This window comes from Octopus sinensis, linkage group LG11 (assembly GCF_006345805.1).
Source record: "Octopus sinensis linkage group LG11, ASM634580v1, whole genome shotgun sequence".
NCBI lineage: Eukaryota > Metazoa > Mollusca > Cephalopoda > Octopoda > Octopodidae > Octopus > Octopus sinensis.
The window spans coordinates 43,064,516-43,087,973 of NC_043007.1; the positions used below are offsets into that span (position 1 = coordinate 43,064,516).

Genomic DNA, 23,458 nt, shown 5'->3' on the forward strand with positions numbered 1-23,458 from the left:
GTGTATGTGTTCCCCAGCTGGACGGGACGGCAGTCTATCACAGCATTACTCATTTTTGCCAGCTGAGTCGACTGGAGCAATGTGAAATGAAGTGTTTTGCCCAAGAACACAACGTGTCACCCGGTCCAGGAATTGAAACCACAATCTTACGATCATGATGCTGACACCCTAACCACTAAGCCACGTGCCTCCACTAGTACTTTAGAAGTAGAAGTTATCAACCAAATTGCAAGAATGGATTGAGTTAAGTAAAACGCCTTGGTAAAAGTGGTTATTTGAACACAAACTCCTCAAGATATACAGACCTCCCAACTTATTTAAATTTTAAATTATATCTTTCTTTCCCTTTCAACAGCCACATATACTTACAGTCTTCACATGTTTTTCCAGCAGTTCCTGGTAAGCATTCACAATGGAAAGTATCCCATGAATCAGAGCAAGTACCTGCAATTTAATGGCTTAAAATTAGTTGCTTAAAAAAATATACAAAATTAAAAGCAAGCAATACATACACACATGATAATCAACATGGCATTCACAACTAAAGTTCCTTAGAACACTCTATTTACTTAAAATTCTTTTATTCATTTTTAGTTAAATTATTCAAAACCAAAATAGTAAAAGAATTCTTTACAATTGTTCTCTAGTTAAAGTAAGTAAATTACTTGCAATTAAAAATTGAGATAAGAACTTATTATTATTTTATATAAGAATGTTTTGATACCAACATACAGATGAATGTAATAGTTAATTATTTGACTAAATTCCTCCAAATACTTAATTGTTTGAGAACCAATGGAAACATATTGACAGTGTGCTGCATATAGCCAAGAAAGGGTTAAAATCCAATTGAAATACTGAAATCATATTTTATCAAAGAAAAAAAAAATGAAATAATAATAAATAAATATAGGCACAGGAGTGGCCATGTGGTGAGATGCTTGCTTCCCAACCACATGGTTCCAGGTTCAATCTCACTGCATGGCACCTTGGGCAAGTGTCTTCTGCTATAGTCTCAGGCCAACCAAAGCCTTGCAAGTGGATTTGGTAGACAGGAACTGTAGGAAGCCCATCATGTGTGTGTGTGTTTATATTTGTCCTCCACCCCACTACTTGACAAGTGGTGTTGATTTTTTCTTAGCAGTTTAGCAAAAGAGACTGATAGAATAAAAATTAGTTCTGGGGTCAATTCATTTGACTAAAACCCTTTAAGGTATTACTCTATCGTGGCTTCAGTCCAGTAAAAGGGGGAAAAAAGTACAAATTTCCAAATTTCATTCTTGTTGAAAAAACTTTTAAAAAGAAGGAGGAAAAGTGGAGAATAAACAACAGAGAATTATAGAACATATTTCAAAGAACAAACCTCCATGCTTGCAGGGAGATGAAAGACAAAAATCTTTCTTTGGTTCACAACCAGGCTGGGTATCCTTTTCAGCAACAGATGTGTTTAAGTCAAGTAAAACATTGTCGATACGAAAGTCCTTGATACAACCAACAAAATCTTTATTTTTGATTGGAAATGAAGAAGGCAGATGAGGAAGGCCTCCAATCTGAAGTGGTCCTGTTAAATCTAAGAGCCGATAGCAGATGACAGCCATACGGGAGCATCTATAAGTAAATAAATAAAAAATGAAAAATAGATTAATTACTTATATGAGAATGACAAGTTAATTACAGAACATAATAGACAATAAAATTTCAAAGCTATTATGTATATAGTTTTTGTTTCTTTTTATAATTTTGTTTCAATTAAACTTTCCCTGAAAAAAAATTAACACTCAGTGAATGTACATCATGATAAAAGAAGTAAAAATTCAAATTTGTACAGTAAATTTTTAAAATATGTACAAATATGACAAAAATATAGACAAACATAGACAATGTAATTTAAGGGTGCATGAAGGGGTATGTGGCACAGAAATTCACTTCATAACCATTTGATTCTAGGTTCAATACCATTACACTGAGGACTATAACATCAGGCTGATCAATGCCTTGCACATAGAATCTGTCAACGGATGCTATACAAAAGAACATTGTGTATGTGCAAGTATTTAAATACATACATGCATAGACACACACACACACGCAAACACACCCACACACACACACTACATTTTTCTTACAAATTCATAACAAGAGAATTGTAGTAAACTGAAACTATCCTTGTGCACGATTGGCATATATTTATTGACACCAATGACATAAAACTCAAACTTCAATCCATTAGGATTTGAATTCAGAATGCGTGTGGTTGTATGTGTATGTGTGTGTGTGAGAGAGAGGAGAGAGAGAGAACCAAGATAGCTGACTTGGCATATCACTCCAGCTGCGACTGAATAATTGTGTAGCTCTTTGCATGAAGTGACTGGTATTGTATTAACAGCACTCTACTATTAAAAGAAATAATTCATCTACCCATGTGGTGTTGATCATTCATTCTTTGTATGTTACTAACAACATACACACACGGATACACGCATATATATGTAGAGGCATATGGCTTAGCTTACAACTATGACAGAATAAACACATACACACACACACACACACACACACAGATAGATGTGGTTGGGAAGCAAATTTCTCAACCACACAAACATGCCTGCACTTCATATATATCATCATCATCATCATCGTTTAGCGTCCGTTTTCCATGCTAGCATGGGTTGGACGGGTCAACTGGGGGTCTGTGAAGCTGGAAGGCTTCGTCAGGCCCAGTCAGATCTGGCAGTGTTTCTACGGCTGGATGCCCTTCCTAACGCCAACCACTCCGCGAGTGTAGTGGGTGTTTTTTACGTGCCACCTGCACAGGTGCCAGACAGAGCTGGCGAACGGCCACGAACGGATGGTGCTTTTACGTGTCACCGGCACAGGGCCAGGCGATGCTGGCAACGGACACGAACGGATGGTGCTTTTACGTGCCACCGACACGGGGCCAGACAGAGCTGGCAACCAGCCACGAACGGACGGTGCTTTTACGTGTCACCGGCACGGGGGCCAGCCGAGGCTGGCAACGGACGCGAACGGATGGTGCTTTTACGTGCCACCGACACGGTTGCCAGACAGAGCTGGCAAACGGCCACGAGCGGACGGTGCTTTTACGTGTCACCGGCACGGGGGCCAGCCGAGGCTGGCAACGGACACGGACGGATGGTGCTTTTACGTGCCACCGACACGGGGCCAGACAGAGCTGGCAAACGGCCACAAACGGATGGTGCTTTTACGTGTCACCGGCACGGGGGCCAGCCGAGGCTGGCAACGGACGCGAACAGATGGTGCTTTTACGTGCCACCGACACGGTTGCCAGACAGAGCTGGCAAACGGCCACGAGCGGACGGTGCTTTTACGTGTCACCGGCACGGGGGCCAGCCGAGGCTGGCAATGGACACGGACGGATGGTGCTTTTACGTGCCACCGACACGGGGCCAGACAGAGCTGGCAAACGGCCACGAACGGACGGTGTTTTTACGTGTCACCGGCACGGGGCCAGGCGAGGCTGGCAACGAACACGAACGGATGGTGCTTTTACGTGCCACCGACACGGGGCCAGGCAGAGCTGGCAAACGGCCATGAGCGAATGGTGCTTTTACGTATCACCGGCACGGGTGCCAGACGAGGCTGACAGCGAACACGAACAGATGGGTCACTTAACCCCTGCTTTCTGATATATGATTTGATTTTGATTGTTCTCACTGGTCTTGCCGGGTCTTCTCACGCACAGCATACTTCCATAGGTCTCGGTCTCTGGTCATTTCCTTGGTGAGACCTAGAGTTCGAAGGTCGTGCTTCACCACCTCGACCCAGGTTTTCCTGGGTCTACCTCTTCCACAGGTCCCCTCAACTGCCAGGGTGTGGCACTTTTTCACACACCTATCTTCATCCATTCTCACCACATGACCATACCAGCGCAGTCGTCTCTCTTGCACACAACATCTGATTCCTCTTAGGTCCAACTTTTCTCTCAAGGTACTTACACTCTGTCGACTATGAACACTGACATTACACATCCAACGGAGCATACTAGCTTCATTTCTCGCGAGCTTACGCATGTCCTCAGCAGTCACGGCCCATGTTTCACTGCCATGTAGCATGGCTGTTCGTACACATGCATCATACAGTCTGCCTTTTACTCTGAGCGAGAGGCCTTTAGTCACCAACAGAGGTAAGAGCTCCCTAAACTTTGCCCAGGCTATTCTTACTCTAGCCATTACACTTTCAGCACACCCACCCCCACTACTGACTTGGTCACCAAGATAACGGAAGCTATCAACCACTTCTAGTTTTTCCCCCTGGAAAGTGACGGAAGTTGTTTTCTGCAGATTTTCAGAGGTTAATGCTCCCGAGCATCTGCCACATACAAAAACCATCTTCCTAATTAGCCTTCCTATGACATTGCTGCACCTCTTATGTGTCCATAGCTTACACTTGGTGCATCTTATAGAGTTTCTACCGACACCTTTTCTACAGATCGAGCAGGGCCATCTACCTGAAGGCGTTTGTGATTTGTCTACCTTCCTACTTATTACGACTTTGTTTTAGCTAGGTTGACTCTAAGGCCCTTCGATTCTAAACCATGCTTCCACACCTGAAACTTCTTCTCCAGTTCTGATAATGACTCAGCTATTAGAGCAAGGTCATCAGCATAGTGGAGCTCCCAGGGGCATCCTGTCTTGAATTCCTCCGTTATTGCCTGGAGGACTATGATAAATAGGAGGGGGCTGAGGACTGAGCCTTGGTGGACCCCTACCTCTACCCGGAATTCTTCACTGTACTCATTTCCAACCCTCACCTTACTAGCAGCGTCCCTGTACATGGCTTGCACAGCTCTCACTAACCATTCTTCTATTCCTAGTTTCCTCATTGAGGGATCAGGGGACCCTGTCGAAGGCTTTCTCCATGTCAACAAAAGCCAGGTACAGGGCCTTATCTTTGGCTAGGTATTTCTCCTGCAGCTGCCTTACCAGGAATATAGCATCAGTGGTACTATCAACATCATGATCCATTTTCCATGCTGACATGGGTTGGATGGTTTGACTGGAGCTGGCCATCCAGGGAGCTGTCCAGACTCCAAATTGTCTGTTGTGGCATGGTTTCTACAGCTGGATGCCCTACCTAATGCCAATCACTTTACAGAATGTGGTGGGTGCCTTTTACATGCCACTGGCACAAGTGCATTTAGAAAGCACCAGCATGAGTGCATTTTACATAGCACTGGCACCTGTAAAGGACAAGCCCAAATGAATGGATGACAACGATCTTACTTCTCACGTACCACAAATTACCACAACTCCTGGAGACCCTTGACATTATGTGTGTGTATAACATATATATATATATAAATAATATGGGACTTTGAGTAGTGGCAATGTGAATTAAATTTCACCAATTCCAGTTTGTTTCACACTTACTTCCTAGAATGATTCATAAATATTGATATATACTCTGCATACTATATATGCAATGTCATACAAAGTATATGTTACAAAATATGAACAAGCAGAGATACAAAACCAACAATAGATAAATAAGTAATTACATAACACACAAAAATAAGTTACACACACACACATACACAATTACATAGATACATACATACATGTGAGGAAAATTTAAACATTGAGAATGTGTATGGTTATATAGGTGTGTATGAGCATATGTATTTGTGATACAAACTAATATAGGGAAAATAAAAAATAATAGCAATCAAAACAGAAAATACAAAGTAATATTGAGAAAACAAACACAGAACCACAGACAATACATAGTTACATACACATGTGAACAGAATATAGGAGTATGGGTATATGTGTATATATGTGTCTGTGTGTACACTGTCTTACACAGAGAAAAAGGCACAAAATAAAGACAAATACATATAGAGATACATTAGAAGAGTAGGTACAAAAGCTGATTTTGTTGGAAAGGGAAGGAGGTAAATTTGATTCATGCAATCCCAATATATTATTGGCACTTATTGACCACAGAGTCAATAAGTACCAATAAATGTTTTATCACACAATGATAACAAACTGATTAGGATATCAAGTCGGAAATGTGAAACTTCTAAACCACACACAGCAAAGACAGCCAACTTCATTAGAAGCCAAGAAGTCTCTACATCACTGATTAACCTGTTAGAAATAGCAACAAAATCCCCCACAAATTACACGTTACTGTCTTAAAAAAGGAAGTGCATTTTGGATAATGTAATCCTAGATGGATTGTCTAATGAAAAGATGGGATGATCATGGCTGGAATGCTTTTGATCACAGATCTATTTGAGCTAAGCAACAGCAACAATAGCAACAACAGCCATCTTTAAAGCTATTAGCCATTGTATGTCAGTGTCTGCAATGTGATCCTCAGCTAGACAGAAGCATGGTGTGTATGGAACAATGGATGTGCAGGTTGCACCTAGTTATTTAGACAAAGCCTCTGTTGCAAAGATTTCTACTCAATCAGAGCTGGCCTGGGGCTATACACTAACAACAACAACAACAACAAAAACAACAGCAGCAGCAGCAGTATCTGCAACTATCTTTGTCCAACTTGCTACTATATGTATGATAATAATAATATCAATGAATATTGATGACACAAGATATATTCTGGATAAGGCAACAACACACAAATACACAGGCATACTCACACACAGACTACATATATACATGTAATATAAACTAACAGAGAAGTAAGTACACACATACACACATATTCATACTCAGACACGGACAGAAACTCCACAAATACAGACACAAGTCATTTCATCAGAGTGAAATGGTTGGAATAGGAAGTGCTTTCATCGACAAACCATTACAATCAATCAGTGTAAAATAATCAATAACAAACATTAGAAGCTGGGTAGCCAGCAGCATATTGATTTATTACTATAGTGAGCTACAGTGATGCACATTCCATTACAGTGAAGCAGATGAGATCATTCACAATACACTTCAGAAAACTCACTACAGTGATATCTATTTATCTGTGCATGTATATGTGTGAGTGAGTGTGTGTATGTGTGTGTGTGTGTGTGTGTATCTATCTATCTATTTATCTATATCTATATCTATATATATATATAAACACATACATATTTATACACACATACACTCTCACACATAGACATAAAAATATGTGTATGTGTGTGTAAATGTGTGCATGTGTATATAATACATATACATATATATATACACACATAAGTAAACATACATACATATATATATATATTTATACATATACATATATAATATATACAAATATATATATATATATACAAATATATAATTTAGCTGTTCTGTTATCTAATATCCAGTGCAAAACCAATTGGTAAGATCGGGTATAATGGATCTATAATACTGTATACTTTGATTTATTTACATATATATATATATATATATATACATAGATCATCATCATCATCATCGTTTAATGTCTGCTTTCCATGCTGGCATGGGTTGGACAATTTGTTTGAGGACTGATGAACCAGATGGCTGCACCAAGCTCCAATCTTATTTGGCAAAGTTTCTACAGCTGGATGCCCTTCCTAACACCAACCACTCTGAGAGTGTAGCGCCACCGGCACGAAGTCCAGTCAGGCAGTTCTGGCAATGACATATAAAGGCTGAAAGACATCTATTGAAAGGTTGACAAAGAACCAGTGGATGAGGAAAAGATTCCTTTTGGCTTTGTTCGCTGCCTCGATACACTGCCGTGTTGGTTTGAAAGTAGTATCAATCATTATCCCAACTTCCTTTTCTTCAGTGACCATCTTAAGATGTTGGTGTTTGGGGCCAATAGTCAAGGGAGAGTTTGGAGGTGAACATATTAGCATTTTGAGGCATTCAAGGGCAGATTCCATTCTTCTGCCCAAGATGTCGTCTGCAAATAGGAGGACTCTTCCAGCAAGAAAATCTGGCAAGTCGTTGATATAAAAAAGGAAAAATATTGGCCCCAGCACCGACCCCTGGGGAACGCTGCTGCAGGTATTCATTTCCACGGAGAGATCTCTATTTATCTGCACCTGAACATACAGACGCACCAACACACATACACATATGAAATATATATTTGTTCAACCTAACATTTATATAAACCAATGTGCAATCTCGTTAGTTCTGTAACTGCATAACAACAGCAGAAACTCATTTATCACATATAAGAAAGACATGGAGATGCTGAGCTAAGAATCAGTCATTTTGATTTGCTTCATTAAATTACTTAGGCAGAGCAAACTATAGACAATTTATATGTGCCCTGACCCTAATCCCTACTTCCAATTCCCATAAAGCTTATCAAGATATGCTCCCTTGACAACTTGTACAAGCCTTATTTCTAACCACTTTCAAATATAAGTTACAAATATAACAAATAAAGGGTTTTCATTGAGTAGGTTAATAATTATTGATAGCAGTTCACTGGTAAATGAGATAAAAATAGAGCAAGTTATTTAAATGTGGAAACAACTAATTGTGCACGAGAAGCCTTCAAATGTCACTAGATGCAGAAAACAGATATGTATCAATTCACTCCATGGTAACCGTCTTCTTTCCTGTTAGCTCTCAAGCTTTAGCACCGTCACCATCAATGTCAGCATGATGGAAGGAAAGTTAGAGAACATTGTCAAGATGCACCACATTCATGACTGGCATTTGAACAGAAGGACTGCTTGTGTGAAACCCTCTAACAGACTACTTTAATAATGAATAACAGTGACTTCATTATTATGGATGACTTTAATGGACATATTGGTCAGCATCCTGACGGCTTCTCTGGTATGCTTGGAAGCATTCAAATATGGTACAAGGAATGAGAAGGGATGAAGGCTCTTCCAATTGTGCAATACAAATGAGCTATTTACAATGCTAACTTCAAAAAAACTGATCAGCCATTTGATTGCCTACTGATAAGGCAAGCACACAAACCAGATTGATTTTATACTCTACAGGAAACATGATAGATAAATGGTTGTGAATGCTACATCTTTCATTAATGAATACAAATTAGTGATTAGTGACTTCAGAATAAGAAATAAACAGACTCAGAAACTGCATTTAATCTGGAAACTGAAAGAGCTCTTAGTCTGTGATAGATTCAGTGAAGTTCAAGTTGGTACAAATGAAAAGAAGAGAAAGGGTGAGATAGAAATTTATAAAATAGAGAACAGACAGGATTTTCCACTGGACAATCCACTGGGAGCTATAGACCAAAATTCACTGCATCACTATGTTTATTGTTCAGTAGACTAGGGGATTATTACTATGCTTAGAAACAGATGAGGGTTGGAAACAGAAAGGGCATCTGACTATATAAAATCTGCCTCAATAAATTCCATCGGACCCATGCAAGCATGAAAGAGTGGACGTTATTATGATGATGATGCACACACATACATATACATATGTACACATATATTTATCTAGCTAGCTATCACATGCATGCATGCACGCATGCGCGCGCACACACACACACACACACACACACATACATACTGTCACTAAACGTTTTATATATCATGTAATACAAGTAGACACAGGCATCAAGGGTTCAAATGACAATTTTTTGTCTGTGCTACAGATCTTTTTAATTAATCTTCACTAATGTTATCAAGCAACAACAACAACAACAACAAAATGTAACAATAAGTTTGATGAGCAGAAAAAAACTTACTTGTCTTCCAGAATCATAGTGACTCGATTAGCACATTTGTAGTTGTCAAAAAGATGTCGGTAGTGGATGGCCACGCCTAAATCGCAGTCCCTACCCAAAGATAAGGTTGCCGTCTGAAAGAAATAGTAAAATTAAAACACACATTGTTTATCTTGTCTTGATATTTTGTGTTTTACAATTATTATTTCATGATAAAAGAAACGATAAAAAAAAAGCCTTCCAAATGGATATAAAGTAACCTTTTCAGCCATGGATTCTTAATGTATTATTCTGAAGTGAGAGTAGCCTAGTGGATTCATGATTGCAAAATTGTGGATTCAATTCCAGGGTGGTGCATTGTTCTTGAACAAAACACTACATTGTTCTGCAATCACTTCAACATCTGATGTGTGCAACACCATGCACTTGTACTGGCAATGTTGGTTTAATTTGATCACAATAAACAAATCATCTGTGCAGGTTGTCCAACAAGAAATTGCAGAATTGTCTGTCTCAGACTTGAATTTAAATTAAATTAAATTCTGCATGTACCTATTTTAAAGCCATCTATATATTCTGCATGCTGTATGAATTCTGAAGGAGCCCTTCAGCAATGATAGCAGTGAGAAATATTTGTTTTATCTATGGAAATGAGGCTTTAAGTGACTGGACATACCAATGATGGTTTGACCAGTTTCAACCAAGAAAATTTTCTCCTCAATCTAGAAGACTAAGTTCTGTCAATATTGAATTTATAAAAACTGTAGTCTAATAAAACCTCAATCAGACTGCATGAAAATTAACAGAACAGTTCAATTCAAGTCACACTTCAATCATAAAACATGTTCATGAACTAGAAAAAAATGTCTAAACTTGGTCAGTGGATACATCATCATTTGACTGCTTCACAGCATGATCAAAGAGTTGCCCTCTGCTTGTCAATGAAGAGTAGACTTGCTATCAAAACTTTCTTGGGTAGAATCATCACAAGTGATGAAAAGTGGGTTCTGTGTATGATTATTTCCAACAAAAATGACAATGGTTATCACTCAATGGAAAGGGGGAATCCATCACCAAATCAGGACTACACCCCAAAAAGTTTCTTCTGTGTTTGTTGGGACGTGAAGGATGTTGTCTACCATGAAGTGTTAAGCTAAAACAAAACACTTAATGGAGAGAAGTACTACCATCAATTGGAAGTATTGCACAAAATTTTCAGAACAAACACCCATCATTGGTCAGTCATAAGGGTGTGTTGCTCTTACATGATAATACAAGATCATATATTGACCAAATCACCCAGGAACAGATTATGGCACTAAATATGGATATCTTTCCTCATTCACCTTATTCTCCTGATCTTGCTCCATCTATCAACTTTTCAGATCATTACAACATATTTAGAAGAAAAACAATCTATTAATTATGACAATATTTAAAATCATATTGAGTGCTTCTTTGGTTTGACAACAATTTTATAACTTAAGGATCAATAATTTGCCAAAAAGATGAGCTTATGTTATCAATAACAAGGGGAGAATTAGCTTTATTCATCTTTATTGTTTAATGTCTGTTTTCCATGCTGGCATGGGTTGGACAGTTTGACTGAGGACTGGCAAGCCAGGAGGCAGGACTAGGTTCTAATCTGATATGGCAAGGTTTCTACAGCTGGCTGCCCTTCCTAACACCAACCACTTCGAGAATGTAGTGGGTGCTTTTTATGTACCACTGGTATGGGGGCCAGTCAGGTAGCACTGGCATCAAACACACTTGAATGGTGTTTTTTCATACCACCAGCATGGGAGCCAGTCAGGTGGCACTGGCATTGACCACACTCGAATGGTGCTTTTTACATGCCACTGGCATGGGTGCCCATCAGGTGGCACTGGTATCAGCCGCAGCTATGATTTCGCTTGACTCAACAGGTCTTCTTAAGCATAGCATATTGCCCAATGATTGAAGGGTACTTTAAAATGGGTCAGTTGTGCAACACTGGCATCGTCCATGGCTACAATCTCAATTGACTTGCTGAGTCCTCTCAATCACAGCATATCTCCAAAGGTCTCAGTCACTTGTCATTGCCTCTGTGAGGCCCAACGTTTGAAGGTCGTGCTTCACCACCTCATCCCATGTCTTCCTGTGTTGACCTCTTCCACAGGATCCTTCCACTGTTAGGGTGTGACACTTCTTCACACAGCTCTCCTCATCCATATGCAACATATGACCATACCAGCACAGTCATCTCTTTTATACACCACATCTGATGCTTCATATGTCTAACTTTTCTCTGCTGTATATGCACACTGACATTAGAGATCCAGTGGAACATTTCTTTCAAGCTTACACATGTCCTCAGCAGTCACAGCCCATGTTTCACTGCCGTGTAGCATAGCTGTTCGCAAATATGCATCATACAGTCAATCTTTCACTCTGAGCAAAAGGCCCTTTGTTACCAGCAGAGGTAGGAGCTCCCTGAACTTTGTTCAGGCTATTCTTATTCTAGTAGCTATGCTCTCAGAGCATTCACCCCAACAATTGATTTGGTTACCTAGGTAATGGAGGTTATCAACTACTTTTAGCTTTTCCTCCTGGCATGTGATGGAATCTGTTTTCTGTACATCTTCAGTGTTATTGCCCTTGTACTTCTGCCAAAGAAACATTTGTTTCTTTCTCATCTTGAAATGCAACAGGACTTTCTTTCCAACCATATATATATATATAAATATTCTGAGACCCCCTTTGGTCACAACACAGACCATGGGATTGCACCTAGAAAGTTATTCTCCCAGGCACAAGTCCGGGCAAGGTTGTTTATGGAAGACCAACAGCCATCCATGCATACCGGCCTCCCCTCTGCATGCCACCAGTGTTATCCAAGGGAAAGGCAATGGCTGATACAGCTTGGCACCTGTGACGTTGCAACTCATTTCTACAGCTGAGTGAACTGGAGCAATGTGAAATAAAGTGTCTTGCTCAAGAACACAACACGCAGCCTGGTCCGGGATTCAAGCTCACAACTTCACAATCGTAAGCTCGACACTCTAACCACTGAGCTATGTGCCTTCAGATATATATGTGTATATATATATATATTATATATATATATATATATATATATACCCAGACACAATCATACATATTCAAAGCCAAATTGTGTTTGTGTATATGCATGTAGGTACACACACACACACACACACACACACACACACTGAAAGAGAAGCATGAGTGACAAACACTAGCAATAATACTGACCCTATTGTGGTACTCCACAGTCACTTCATGCCATTTGCCATCACTTACACCACCATCAATTTCTGCCATCACGGATGTTTTGTTAGCACCAAGAGAGAAGGAAAACTGCACTTTGCTATTTACTATTTCCAGAGCAATGAAATCATGCTCGTCATTGAATCGGCTGTTGTAGAAGAGTAAACCATTCTTTTCCAAAGTGCTGAAACTGAAATGAAACAAAAAGGGTTCACATATAAAAATAAATATATATGTCTGTTTTTTTGTAGTGCAAAAATATAAAACTACTCAATACAACTTTGTTGTAAGAAGTGTTTAAGAGTCTGTTTTACATATACATATATATATATATATACACACACACATTGCAGTGCCCATAAACAAATGATTCTCTAAACAAACAAATTGAATAACAAATGGTTTTTTCCCAAAAGAAAATTGAAGTCACATTACAAGCTGTAATTCAATCAATGAATTGCAATCAGACTATGAGCATGTAGAAGTGATAAGGAACTCATTTGCTTAATGAGATGAAATTTGAACAACAAAACCACAAAAAGGGACAACATATACACACAGCATGAGTAAACTATGCATGCATATAAGTAATTGGGAGTTTGTGTGCCAATCGTTTATTAGCAACCATGTATGCATTTCATTTGTGTAACTTAGAAATTTTCAAAAAGAAGAGATAGTTATGACTTAAAGGCCTTTGGCCATAGGTGTGCTCAATAAGAGTTGACAAGGGGCTAAACAACAACTGCCCATATATCCCTAAAAACAAATGAATAAATAGATAAATAAAATCACTGGTGTTTTGTTTTCTTATGAAATATATAGCTGTTGTTTAGCCTCATGTCATATGATCAAAAGAATTCCAACCACGGCCATCATGTCTTTATCCTATGTGCAAGGAACCCAAAATCATTATCCAATATGTCATTTCTTTTTTAAATATGTTCAGGTACAATTTGAGGAAGAACTGGCTCCTGCTTCCAGCTGATGGAGTGATCCGGTAGAGGCTCCCTTTCTCATTGGTTTAATAAATATATGGTGGAAGTTTATAGCATAAATTTAAGGTGACTACTCACTTTATCATCCATACACATATTCTTAATTTATGACAGCCAAATTTCAGAGTTATCTCCCCACCTATCTCTCTATCTCTATCTCAAACACACACACACACACACACTTCCACAGTCATCCACTAGTCAATAAAAATGTATGCCTGTATCAACAGATGATGTTTTTAATACTTGGTGATGTTTGTGAAGAGGAAGTTGCTTCTGTTGGTGAGTGAACAGCTCATAGCAACGCTGACTGGCAAGAAATGTCTCAAATTATTGATTGGTCTCTAGATTGATTTTGAGACACAGACCACACACACACACACACACACATGCACATACACACACAAACAAACAAATGTGGGAGTGTTGTCATTGGAAACAATGGACAGTAATAATTAGGCTTTACTAAAGGGAGCAGAAAGAAGAAAGAATTGTCTGAAAAATATTAGCTTCAAGTATTGATGCAAATGATTAAGGAATGCAGCAGAACGTCTCCTGTTACTGTTGTTGTTGTTGTTGTTTGTAATGTTTTTGTAAGCATGTTTTCTGTTATTGTTGCACACTGATGCTTGTTTTATTATTGGTGCAGTAGTAAAATATTAGAGAGAATATTAATTTGTAAAGGCAAATAGCTTTTCAGTGTATCAATGCCATTGGGTAGTGATAGAGGCTTTGGTGATAAGAGGAAATGTTGATGTTATTGTTGTGAGAATGTTTACAATTGTATTTGTCATAACTGATTACAGTTCTTGATGCAGATGATGACAAGTAAATGATGGTAGTTCAGAGTTGATCATGTAGATAAAATATTGTTTTCATCCCAAACATAAGCTCCTTTATTTATAACTCCATCCCCCCCTCTCTCTCTCTCTCTCTCTCTCTCTCCTCTCTTTCTCTCTCTCTCTCACTTTTTTTTTTTTTTGTAGATGCTTAAATCCAGAAAATTCTGAGAGATGGTCAACAAAGTTAATCCCTAAGGGATTGTGAACTTGAAAATTTATTTATAAATCATCATCTGCAACCACCAAATTCTTGGAATACAGATGGCTCTTCCAAGGTCTCTGGGGATTTTTAACTGTCAGTTAGGACCTTCTATCTTTATTGGTATCATAGACAATGCGAGTGGTTTCCCATGGCCCTCTCAAATTGCAGTATAAATAATTGTGAGAGAGAGAGAGAGAGGAGAGAGAGAGAGAGAGAGAGAGAGAGAGAGTGTGTGTGTGTGTGTGTATGTGTGTGTGTGTGTGTGTGTGTGTGTGTGTGTGCGTGTGCATGCACACACGCATGCAAGCAAGAGGAAGAAGATGGCAAAGATGACCTCAGCAAGATTTGAACTTAGCATGCAGAGAACTGGAATAACAATAATGGCTACTGTATTAAAAGGTTGTAAAGGTTTACTAAACTGTTAGTTCTGTAAGCAAAAATGGACTTCTGTCTCTATACAAATTTCATTTGGTGTATATAAAATCTGTGGTGTATGGCAGTGAAATATAGGGATATAAGCAAAGAAGAAATAAAATGGCTAAAAAAATTAACTGAATAAGATTCTTTAGATATACAATATTGATTTATGAGAAAGATTGATCATATGTGAGTAGAGAAAGCTACTAGGATTCAGCTATGTATTGGAGAGAGAGCACTGGTATGGAGAGATATTATGTGAAAAGATGGTACAAGCTAGGCATGTAAAATGTGAGCTGATAGTATAAGGAGATTTATAATATAGAGACTAAGAAACATTTGGAATGAAGTCAGAATTGATATAAAATGAAGAAACATATTGTAAACCTACCCAACCCAGCATAGAAAATGGATATTTAACCCTTTAGCATTCAGATTATTCTGTCAAATGTAATGCTTATGTCATAAAATTGTTTTGAAGATGTGACAGTCTGTTTTTAGAATGACATTGTAGATAGTTGTGAAACGCTCAGTTAGGTCAGTTTGAACAATAAAACAGGTAGAATGTTTTGGTCAGATATGGCTGGTTTAAATGCTAAAGGGTTAAACAAAAAACAAATAATGACAATAATAATACTTTCTATTAAAATTTTAGGTGAGGGGGCAAGTCTATTACATGCCCCCCCCACACACACACACTGCTTAACTGTTACTTACTAAATTTATTGATCCCAAAAGGATGAAAGACAATTTGAATTCAGAATGTGCAGACAGACAAAATACTGCTAAGCATTTTACCCAGTGTGCTAATTATTCTGCCAGCTTGCCACTTTAAATGATGACAATAATAATGGCACTTGAATAGGTGGGTTTATCTTTACAAGGTACAACAAAGCTGGATCAAGATATGTTAAAAAAAAGAAAGAAAAGACAATGAAAATGTATTATATTTACTTGACTATATGACTGTGAAGTTAAGGCAACTGTAACATTTTGTACCTAAAAACCATTGGTATGTTTTATTCTCTTGTCTTTTTTCTACAATCAAGTATAATGCTAACTACCCACCTCCAGTCTTTGAATCTGATTTCTTTAATATTGAATTTCTCATGTTATACAAGTAAATACAATAATTGCTATTGTTGCTGTCCTTGAAGCCCTGGATATTCCTGACTGAGTGGACCTATAATCAAAAGCACTCTAGCTATGACCATGCCATCCTTTTTCCCATTGGCACAGTCCTCTGGCTTGGTAGCCCTTATCAAACCATCACACCCATGCCAGCATAGAAAACACATACTAAATTATGATGATATAGATGACTATAATTTATCTAAGACTAAATTATCCATGTATCATATTTTTTTTCAAAGACAATAGGGTATGATTTTTAAGGTGATTTAATTGTTATTTCTAACAGGTTGAGCAACCTTGTAGAAGTTACATTACTGACTCAATAACTTCCCTATCCAGCCTATTGGCTTGATAGAACCCCCCACCCTCATTGATTCACTAGTTATGCTTTCATTGATGACACCATAGCTCAATAACAAGAGTGTTCATAAGGATCATTATAGTTTCCCTACTTATGTTTTCATAATATCAGCTCCTTTAAAATATTAATTTCACACAATATTAAGTTTCAGAGACTGTACATTTTAAAAGATTTCAGTCTTTCAAAAGAATTCAAAGGATGTGTGATTAAGGAGCTGTACTGCTTATTGCAATGTCTTAAGTTCACAACTTGCTATAACTTTTGGTTGTGTACTTAGAGCTAAAGCACTTTGCTCCACAGTAGATGGTGGATTAGATTATGGTGTTAGATTACTAACTGATAAGTCTTGAGCTTGAATCCACTGTATATCTTTCAGTGTATATTCAGATACAATGCTTAATTCTACATACACTCTGTTTATCTGTTTATGTGAAAGACACATATAGCCCTGCATGTCATAGGAGGTAACACAAAGAGTTAGCAACAAGAAGAGCATCTGATCATAAAATATCGCTTTGATTAGAAATGTTCCTCAAGGCCAACTAGACTTTAGTAGGTAAAAGGGCCTAAAAATATTTGTTGATTATTGTATTTAATTGGACATATCTCTGCCCACCAGGTTGTACCAGATCATTTGTCAACCACTGTAGAACATTGGGGGATTTATTTGTCATTTATTTAATTAACCACAGCTAACCACTGGCCCTTTTAAGGCCTCTCAGGATTTAGCAAACATACAATGTTTTCTTTTTCTTTTATTGTTTTTTCTTTACCTTAATCTTCTCAGCTCAGTCTCTTAAGCTAAACAGTCATTAGAGTATCAGTCAAAATGCTTTGTGTTCTAAGCCAAATCCCATCATGGTCAACTTTACCTTTCATCTTTCCTGGTATGATAAATAGAAGTACCAGTTTAGAGTGACAGACTTGCAAAAGCATTAAAGCATTATTGAGAAGCTTTTGTTTTTTGTATTCTGAGTTCAAATTCTGCTGGAATCAATCTGGTTGGTAGACTTAATTCCTTGCCCAGTTTAATATCACGACCTGGTCTTTGGATAACTTTAGCAGGGCCACTCAAATTGTAAGTATTTAGATCAAGTATCTAGTTTAAGTATATCTTCTCTCTCCCTCCCATCCAGTCTCAAAGACCCTGAAAAGGTATCAGGAGTACTACCATTTTTTTATACTTGAAAAAAGAAAGAAACCAAGAGTAAAAATAATAAAGTAAATAAATAAATAAAACAGAATCTAGGGAGAAACATTTGCTCTTTGTTTCTTCTAATACAACTGGATAAGCCCAAAATATCACATTGCTCTATTCCACATTACAAACAAATTTATCTCAATTAATGTGTTTCCAGTACTTTCAGTTTAAAAACCAGATATGCTTCATCTTCTGGATATCGTTTGTAACTTCTTAATAGTAAATTTCATCAAATTATACTGATGGCTCATTTTATCTTCAAGGCACTGCCTTGAAGGGTTTAGTCAAACAAATCAACTTCACTACTTTTTCTTTTCAAGCCTGATACTTATTCTATTGGCCTTGTTTTGCTGAACTGTTAAGTTATTGAGATGTAAATAAACCATGAGCAGTTGTTGAGCAGTGGTGAGGGACAAAGGGACAAACACAAACACAATGACACACAAAGATAGATAGATAGAGAGAGAGAGAGAGAGAGAGAGAGAGAGAGAGAGAGAGAGAGAGAGAGAGAGAGATACATACATACATACATATGTATGTGTATATATATATATATATATATTATATATATATATATATATATATATATATATATATATATATATATAAAAGCATACACATATATGATGAGCTTCTTCCAGTTTCCATCTACCAAATCCACAGGACTTAGGTTGGCCCAGGGCTATAGTAGAAGATACCCAAAGTGCCATGTACTAAAACTGAACCCTGAAACATGTGGCTAGGAAGTGATCTTTTTAACAAGCTTGTACTTATTTCAAAGACATCTATAAAATTCAACTGCACCTATTTATTTATTAGTTATAAATTTACTGCTGGGTGCATTCCATAAATAACTTGACCATTCATTATTAATATACAATATGGGTACATATCACAAGTTATTACAAATACATACATATTCTATGTGTGGGCATGCATACATGTGTGCATGTATTTATATGTAATGGGTATTCTATACAAGACTATATTTCAAGCATTATTTGAAAACATTTACAAGGTTGTTGTTTCTAGAGAATTTGCAGAGTTAACAACTGCAGAATTGTGTAATCGGATTACAGTTAACTTTGGCCTCATCAAAACCCTGAATACTTTCTCACTTATATCTGTTTATATCATTATATCTGTTATCCAAAATAAATCATGTGATGGTAAATATTTAGGTTATCCTAAAGGAAATTTTTTAAAAGCAAAGCTAAAAATTTATTTCTTATATAAAAGTAATGTATAATATATCATTTATGTTATGTCATGTAATTCTTCACATGTGAGCACACATGCATGTGTGTGTGTGGCATGTGTGCATTTATGTATACACACAAATCCGTCATATGCATATAGAGTTACATCCACAGAGAGAAAAAAACATGTTTTTGTTTTATGTTGTTCATCAGTGGAAGGATGAAAATCTATTAGACTTCAGCAAAATTTCAAATCACAACATAAGGGGACATGAATAAATAACACAAGGCATTTGTCTGATGCTCTACTGATATGTTTATGCATAATAATAGAATATATCTTCTAATACTTAATGACATCTACTAAATACATGTAAATACACACACACATACATAAATAAATATCGAAATTAAATTCAATGACTGGCATCTGTGCTAGTGGAGCACTAAGAGCACCATTCGAGCGTGATCATTGCCAGAGCAGCTAACTGGCTTCCATGCCGGTGGCATGTAAAAAACACCATTTGAGCATGATCGTTACCAGCATCGCCTTACTAGCACTTGTGCTGGTGGCATGTGAAAAAACGAGGTCGTTGCCAGTGCCGATGAACTGGCCCTCATGCTGATGGCATGTAAAAGCACCCACTACACTCTCGGAGTGGTTGGCTTTAGGAAGGGCATCCAGCTGTAGAAACTCTGCCAGATTGAGATTGAAGTCTGGTGCAGCCATCTGGTTCGCCAGTCCTCAGTCAAATCATCCAACCCATGCTAGCATGGAAAGCAGATGTTAAATGATGATGATGATGATGCTGATGACACACATCAGATCTATACTGTGATTTGAACTTGGAAACTCTTGGCTTCCAAACATGAAATGTTGTAACTAGTATTTTGTCACATCAGTAAAAATATGATCAAAAATTTTCTAAGAATTTTTGGAATCTGGTCAAAACAACATGTAAATGTGATGATGTCAAAAAAAAATCTAACCAATGACGCTCAACAGCTACACATCCTACTCTTTAAATGATGTTAGCAAAAATTCTAACAAATCCAAAATTCTTTTTTCACTGTCATTGTCATCATCACATGCAAGCAAAAGTTGAATAGTTTCACAGGATCTGATGGGCCCAAAGACTGCATTATGCTCCAGTGTTTGTTTGGCATGGTTTCCATGACTGGATGCCCTTCCTCATGCCAATCACTTAACAGAGTACCATCAGCACTTGTAAGGTTACCATGCAGCTTGCAAGATTAAGGGAGGGGAACTTTATACTGGGAAGATAAGGAGTAGAGAGAGGTGAGGCATGTGAGAAAGGGCTAGAGTAGAAAGGATTTCTTACTGTAGAGGGGCAGTACAACCACCCACATTTTAGAAGAGAGGGTGGAGTGGGAAGTTGGAAAGTGATATAAGTGGTAATGAGGTGTCAGAGTGTACCTTGAAGGTGCAAGGTGGGTAGGAACAGGTGAAGCAAGGGTACCAAGAATGAGTGTATGAGTGGAGTAAGGGATGTCTGATAGTGCAGAGCAGTAGAATAGAAATGATGATACAGTATACATGGGGGTAAAAGGGAGACATCCTGGTGGGTAGGTTGCAGGGGTGGGTGGGGAAGACAGGCAGGTGCAGAGTATGAGAGATTGAAACATATGGAGGTAGGAGAGAAGGGATATTTTGGTGGCAAAGTAGGAGTGGGTGGGTTATCAATGAAAATATGGATGGAGATCAGTATTAAAGGACAACAATGGAGAACAAATGAAAATTGTTGATTGAAAATTATTCAAGCTTTGCTTATGCTAATCACAGCTTATAAAAAGTGTAGCAAACAGCTTGCAAAGGAACAAAGTTTGACAGAGGTAGGAACATACTTGATCAGTGAGCAACAAGTTGATGAGATAAAAGCTATTGGCAGGTAAAAACGACAGAAGCAAACAGTCATAAGCAACAGAGCATGACTGCAAATGAAATTCTTTCTCTAACAGATACCACCAACCAACAGGCCACCATAACTTTTCTCTTCCGAACCTGTTTCAAAAACATGACTATCAGCAAAATATAAGAAATCCTTCATAAGCTAACCACTCCAGTATATCAATATTCATCACCACACAGCAAAAATTCCTACATGATATTGTAAAATGAACTCTGTCTTTTGATGCTCTGTTTTTTCTTTCTAAAGTAACAATAGATATGTGATGAAGAACAGACTTCAACTTTTATTCATTTCATCACCATACTGTTACACACACAAAAAAAAATAGTTTCCAAATTAAGAAAAGGTTAAAGAGAAATTAATATTCAAAAGACCACAGCAGCCAGTAAGAAAGGCAATTTCTAAAACAATATAAATTAACAGTAATGGCTAAATATTTATTCATTGAAGATCTAGTGACCACCATCATCACTTTAATGAAAGTTTGTTTGTAACAGTAGTGCAGGGTCAGTACAGAGTGCCGGCAACAGGCCCAGACTTTGGGGCGACAACAAGTAACTTGACTCTTTTGTAAAGTCTTAGCAGGTCATGTCACTGTCACATACGTTACCTAGTTACCATACTCAGATATACATACACACACACAAACATACACACACACACACACACACACACACACACACCACACACACACACACACACACAACATTTATAATGAATAGCTAACAGTACAACGAAAAATATATATTACAATAAATGTCAGTAAGTGTTCATGTGTTGGTATAGGTGTTAAACGCATTATGTGGTGTTGTGAAATACCTACCATGTGGAAAGAGAAAGAGAGCAACAAGTGCACAGATAAAGAAACACACGTGTGCATGAACAATCATATGCACACACAATACAGCATTTTTTTGAATATCTTTAAACATACAAAATACACACAAAAGTTTGCACAAAGGCACAAGAATTATTCAATGAGTATCATGCATCCACGATACACAGATAGACACATCACACACACGCCATGTGCAAGAAGACACATATGAATGTCATACTTTCACACACACACATATCTATGATGGGTGGTTCCTGGTATGTCAACCAGTATATATATTAAAAATCAAAGCCTTATAATTGAAATAGGATATATATATAGCATACATTGCATGGATTCTATTTCTACCTGTCTCTCATAAAAATGAAAAACATATTAAAATCTGTCTTGTTATTCACATTCAGTTTTGCATGCCTTGAATTCATACAGGAAACACTATTGCTTGCATATATGCATGTGTGCATGTGTGTGTACAAGTGTGGATACACAAACATTTAAATGTGTATGTAAAATAATAGTTGTTCAACATTATTTAGGCTAATAATTATTTAGCCATAATTTGGAGGAAGGATTAAAGCCCACCAGAAACTTAAAAGCTCAGAATATATTCAACCCAATCCCCATCATGAAACTGCACTGTTTTCTGTTAATCTTACTGGCATTTCTCATTAGAACAATACCAAATGTCAAGATGACTTGAAAATGACAGACAATTCAAAACACTAGAAGTACTCATGGCTTTGTTTTTCTATAGGGACTTAATAAATAGTTGGTTATTTATGCAAGGAAGATCAAGCATGCATAAAACATCATCTTTATCCATATAAAAATCAATGCAATACCAGCGATATTGCCCAATCTACTTTTGTTTTATACTATTTGCCTTTCATCCTTCAGGAATTGAATATTGGATTGATGTAATCAACAATATTTGAGACATAATATCATTATTTGTTTTTATTCTTTCTTTTGCAGGCTTTACACAATCTCCTACTGGGCTATTACCTGTAGCCTGGGGCAAGAGAAAGTGATGAGAAGTTGTTCCAGCTACCTGCTTAAGGGGTAACAAAAAACCCCATATTATTTACATGAAGAAACGTGTTTTGTACATATGATTTGATGCTGAATATATATGAAGGTAGATAAAGCTTTAAATTTAAATTTGATAGAGAAGGCCTATTTTCAAGGTATGTCACATTCATTTTCAAGTAATCTGTAATTCATATTTTTAGCAGGTTAATATGTACAGTGCAGATTAATATTAATTTTTGAATTTCCTGGAAAGTCAGTTCTCCTGAGATGTTTCTTACATATTTTTCTTACCATATCTAAGGCTCATCAGATGAGTGGCACTGTTTTTCTTTTAAGGAGTCACATCTGTAAGTCTTTGGTTGTTTTTTTATTAAACTTTTTCTTCTGA

The 23,458-nt window shown here is 37.5% G+C and overlaps 1 protein-coding gene across 7 annotated transcripts in view; it reads right to left on the bottom strand.

Annotated features, from left to right (window-relative positions):
- LOC115216961 (protocadherin-like wing polarity protein stan) overlaps positions 1-23,458 on the bottom strand; it is a 314,183-nt gene that overhangs the window by 89,927 nt on the left and 200,798 nt on the right. For all 7 annotated transcript variants that reach the window (XR_005001272.1, XM_036507436.1, XM_036507435.1 and 4 more), the window contains exons 6-9: positions 12,904-13,108; positions 9,673-9,785; positions 1,364-1,608; positions 370-444 (exon numbers count right to left, since the gene is read on the bottom strand). Coding sequence is in view for 6 of the 7 variants with exons in the window: in XM_036507436.1 (XP_036363329.1) it covers positions 370-444; positions 1,364-1,608; positions 9,673-9,785; positions 12,904-13,108 (638 nt within the window). In the remaining variant the exon portion in view is untranslated. The remainder of the gene's footprint in view (positions 1-369; positions 445-1,363; positions 1,609-9,672; positions 9,786-12,903; positions 13,109-23,458) is intronic.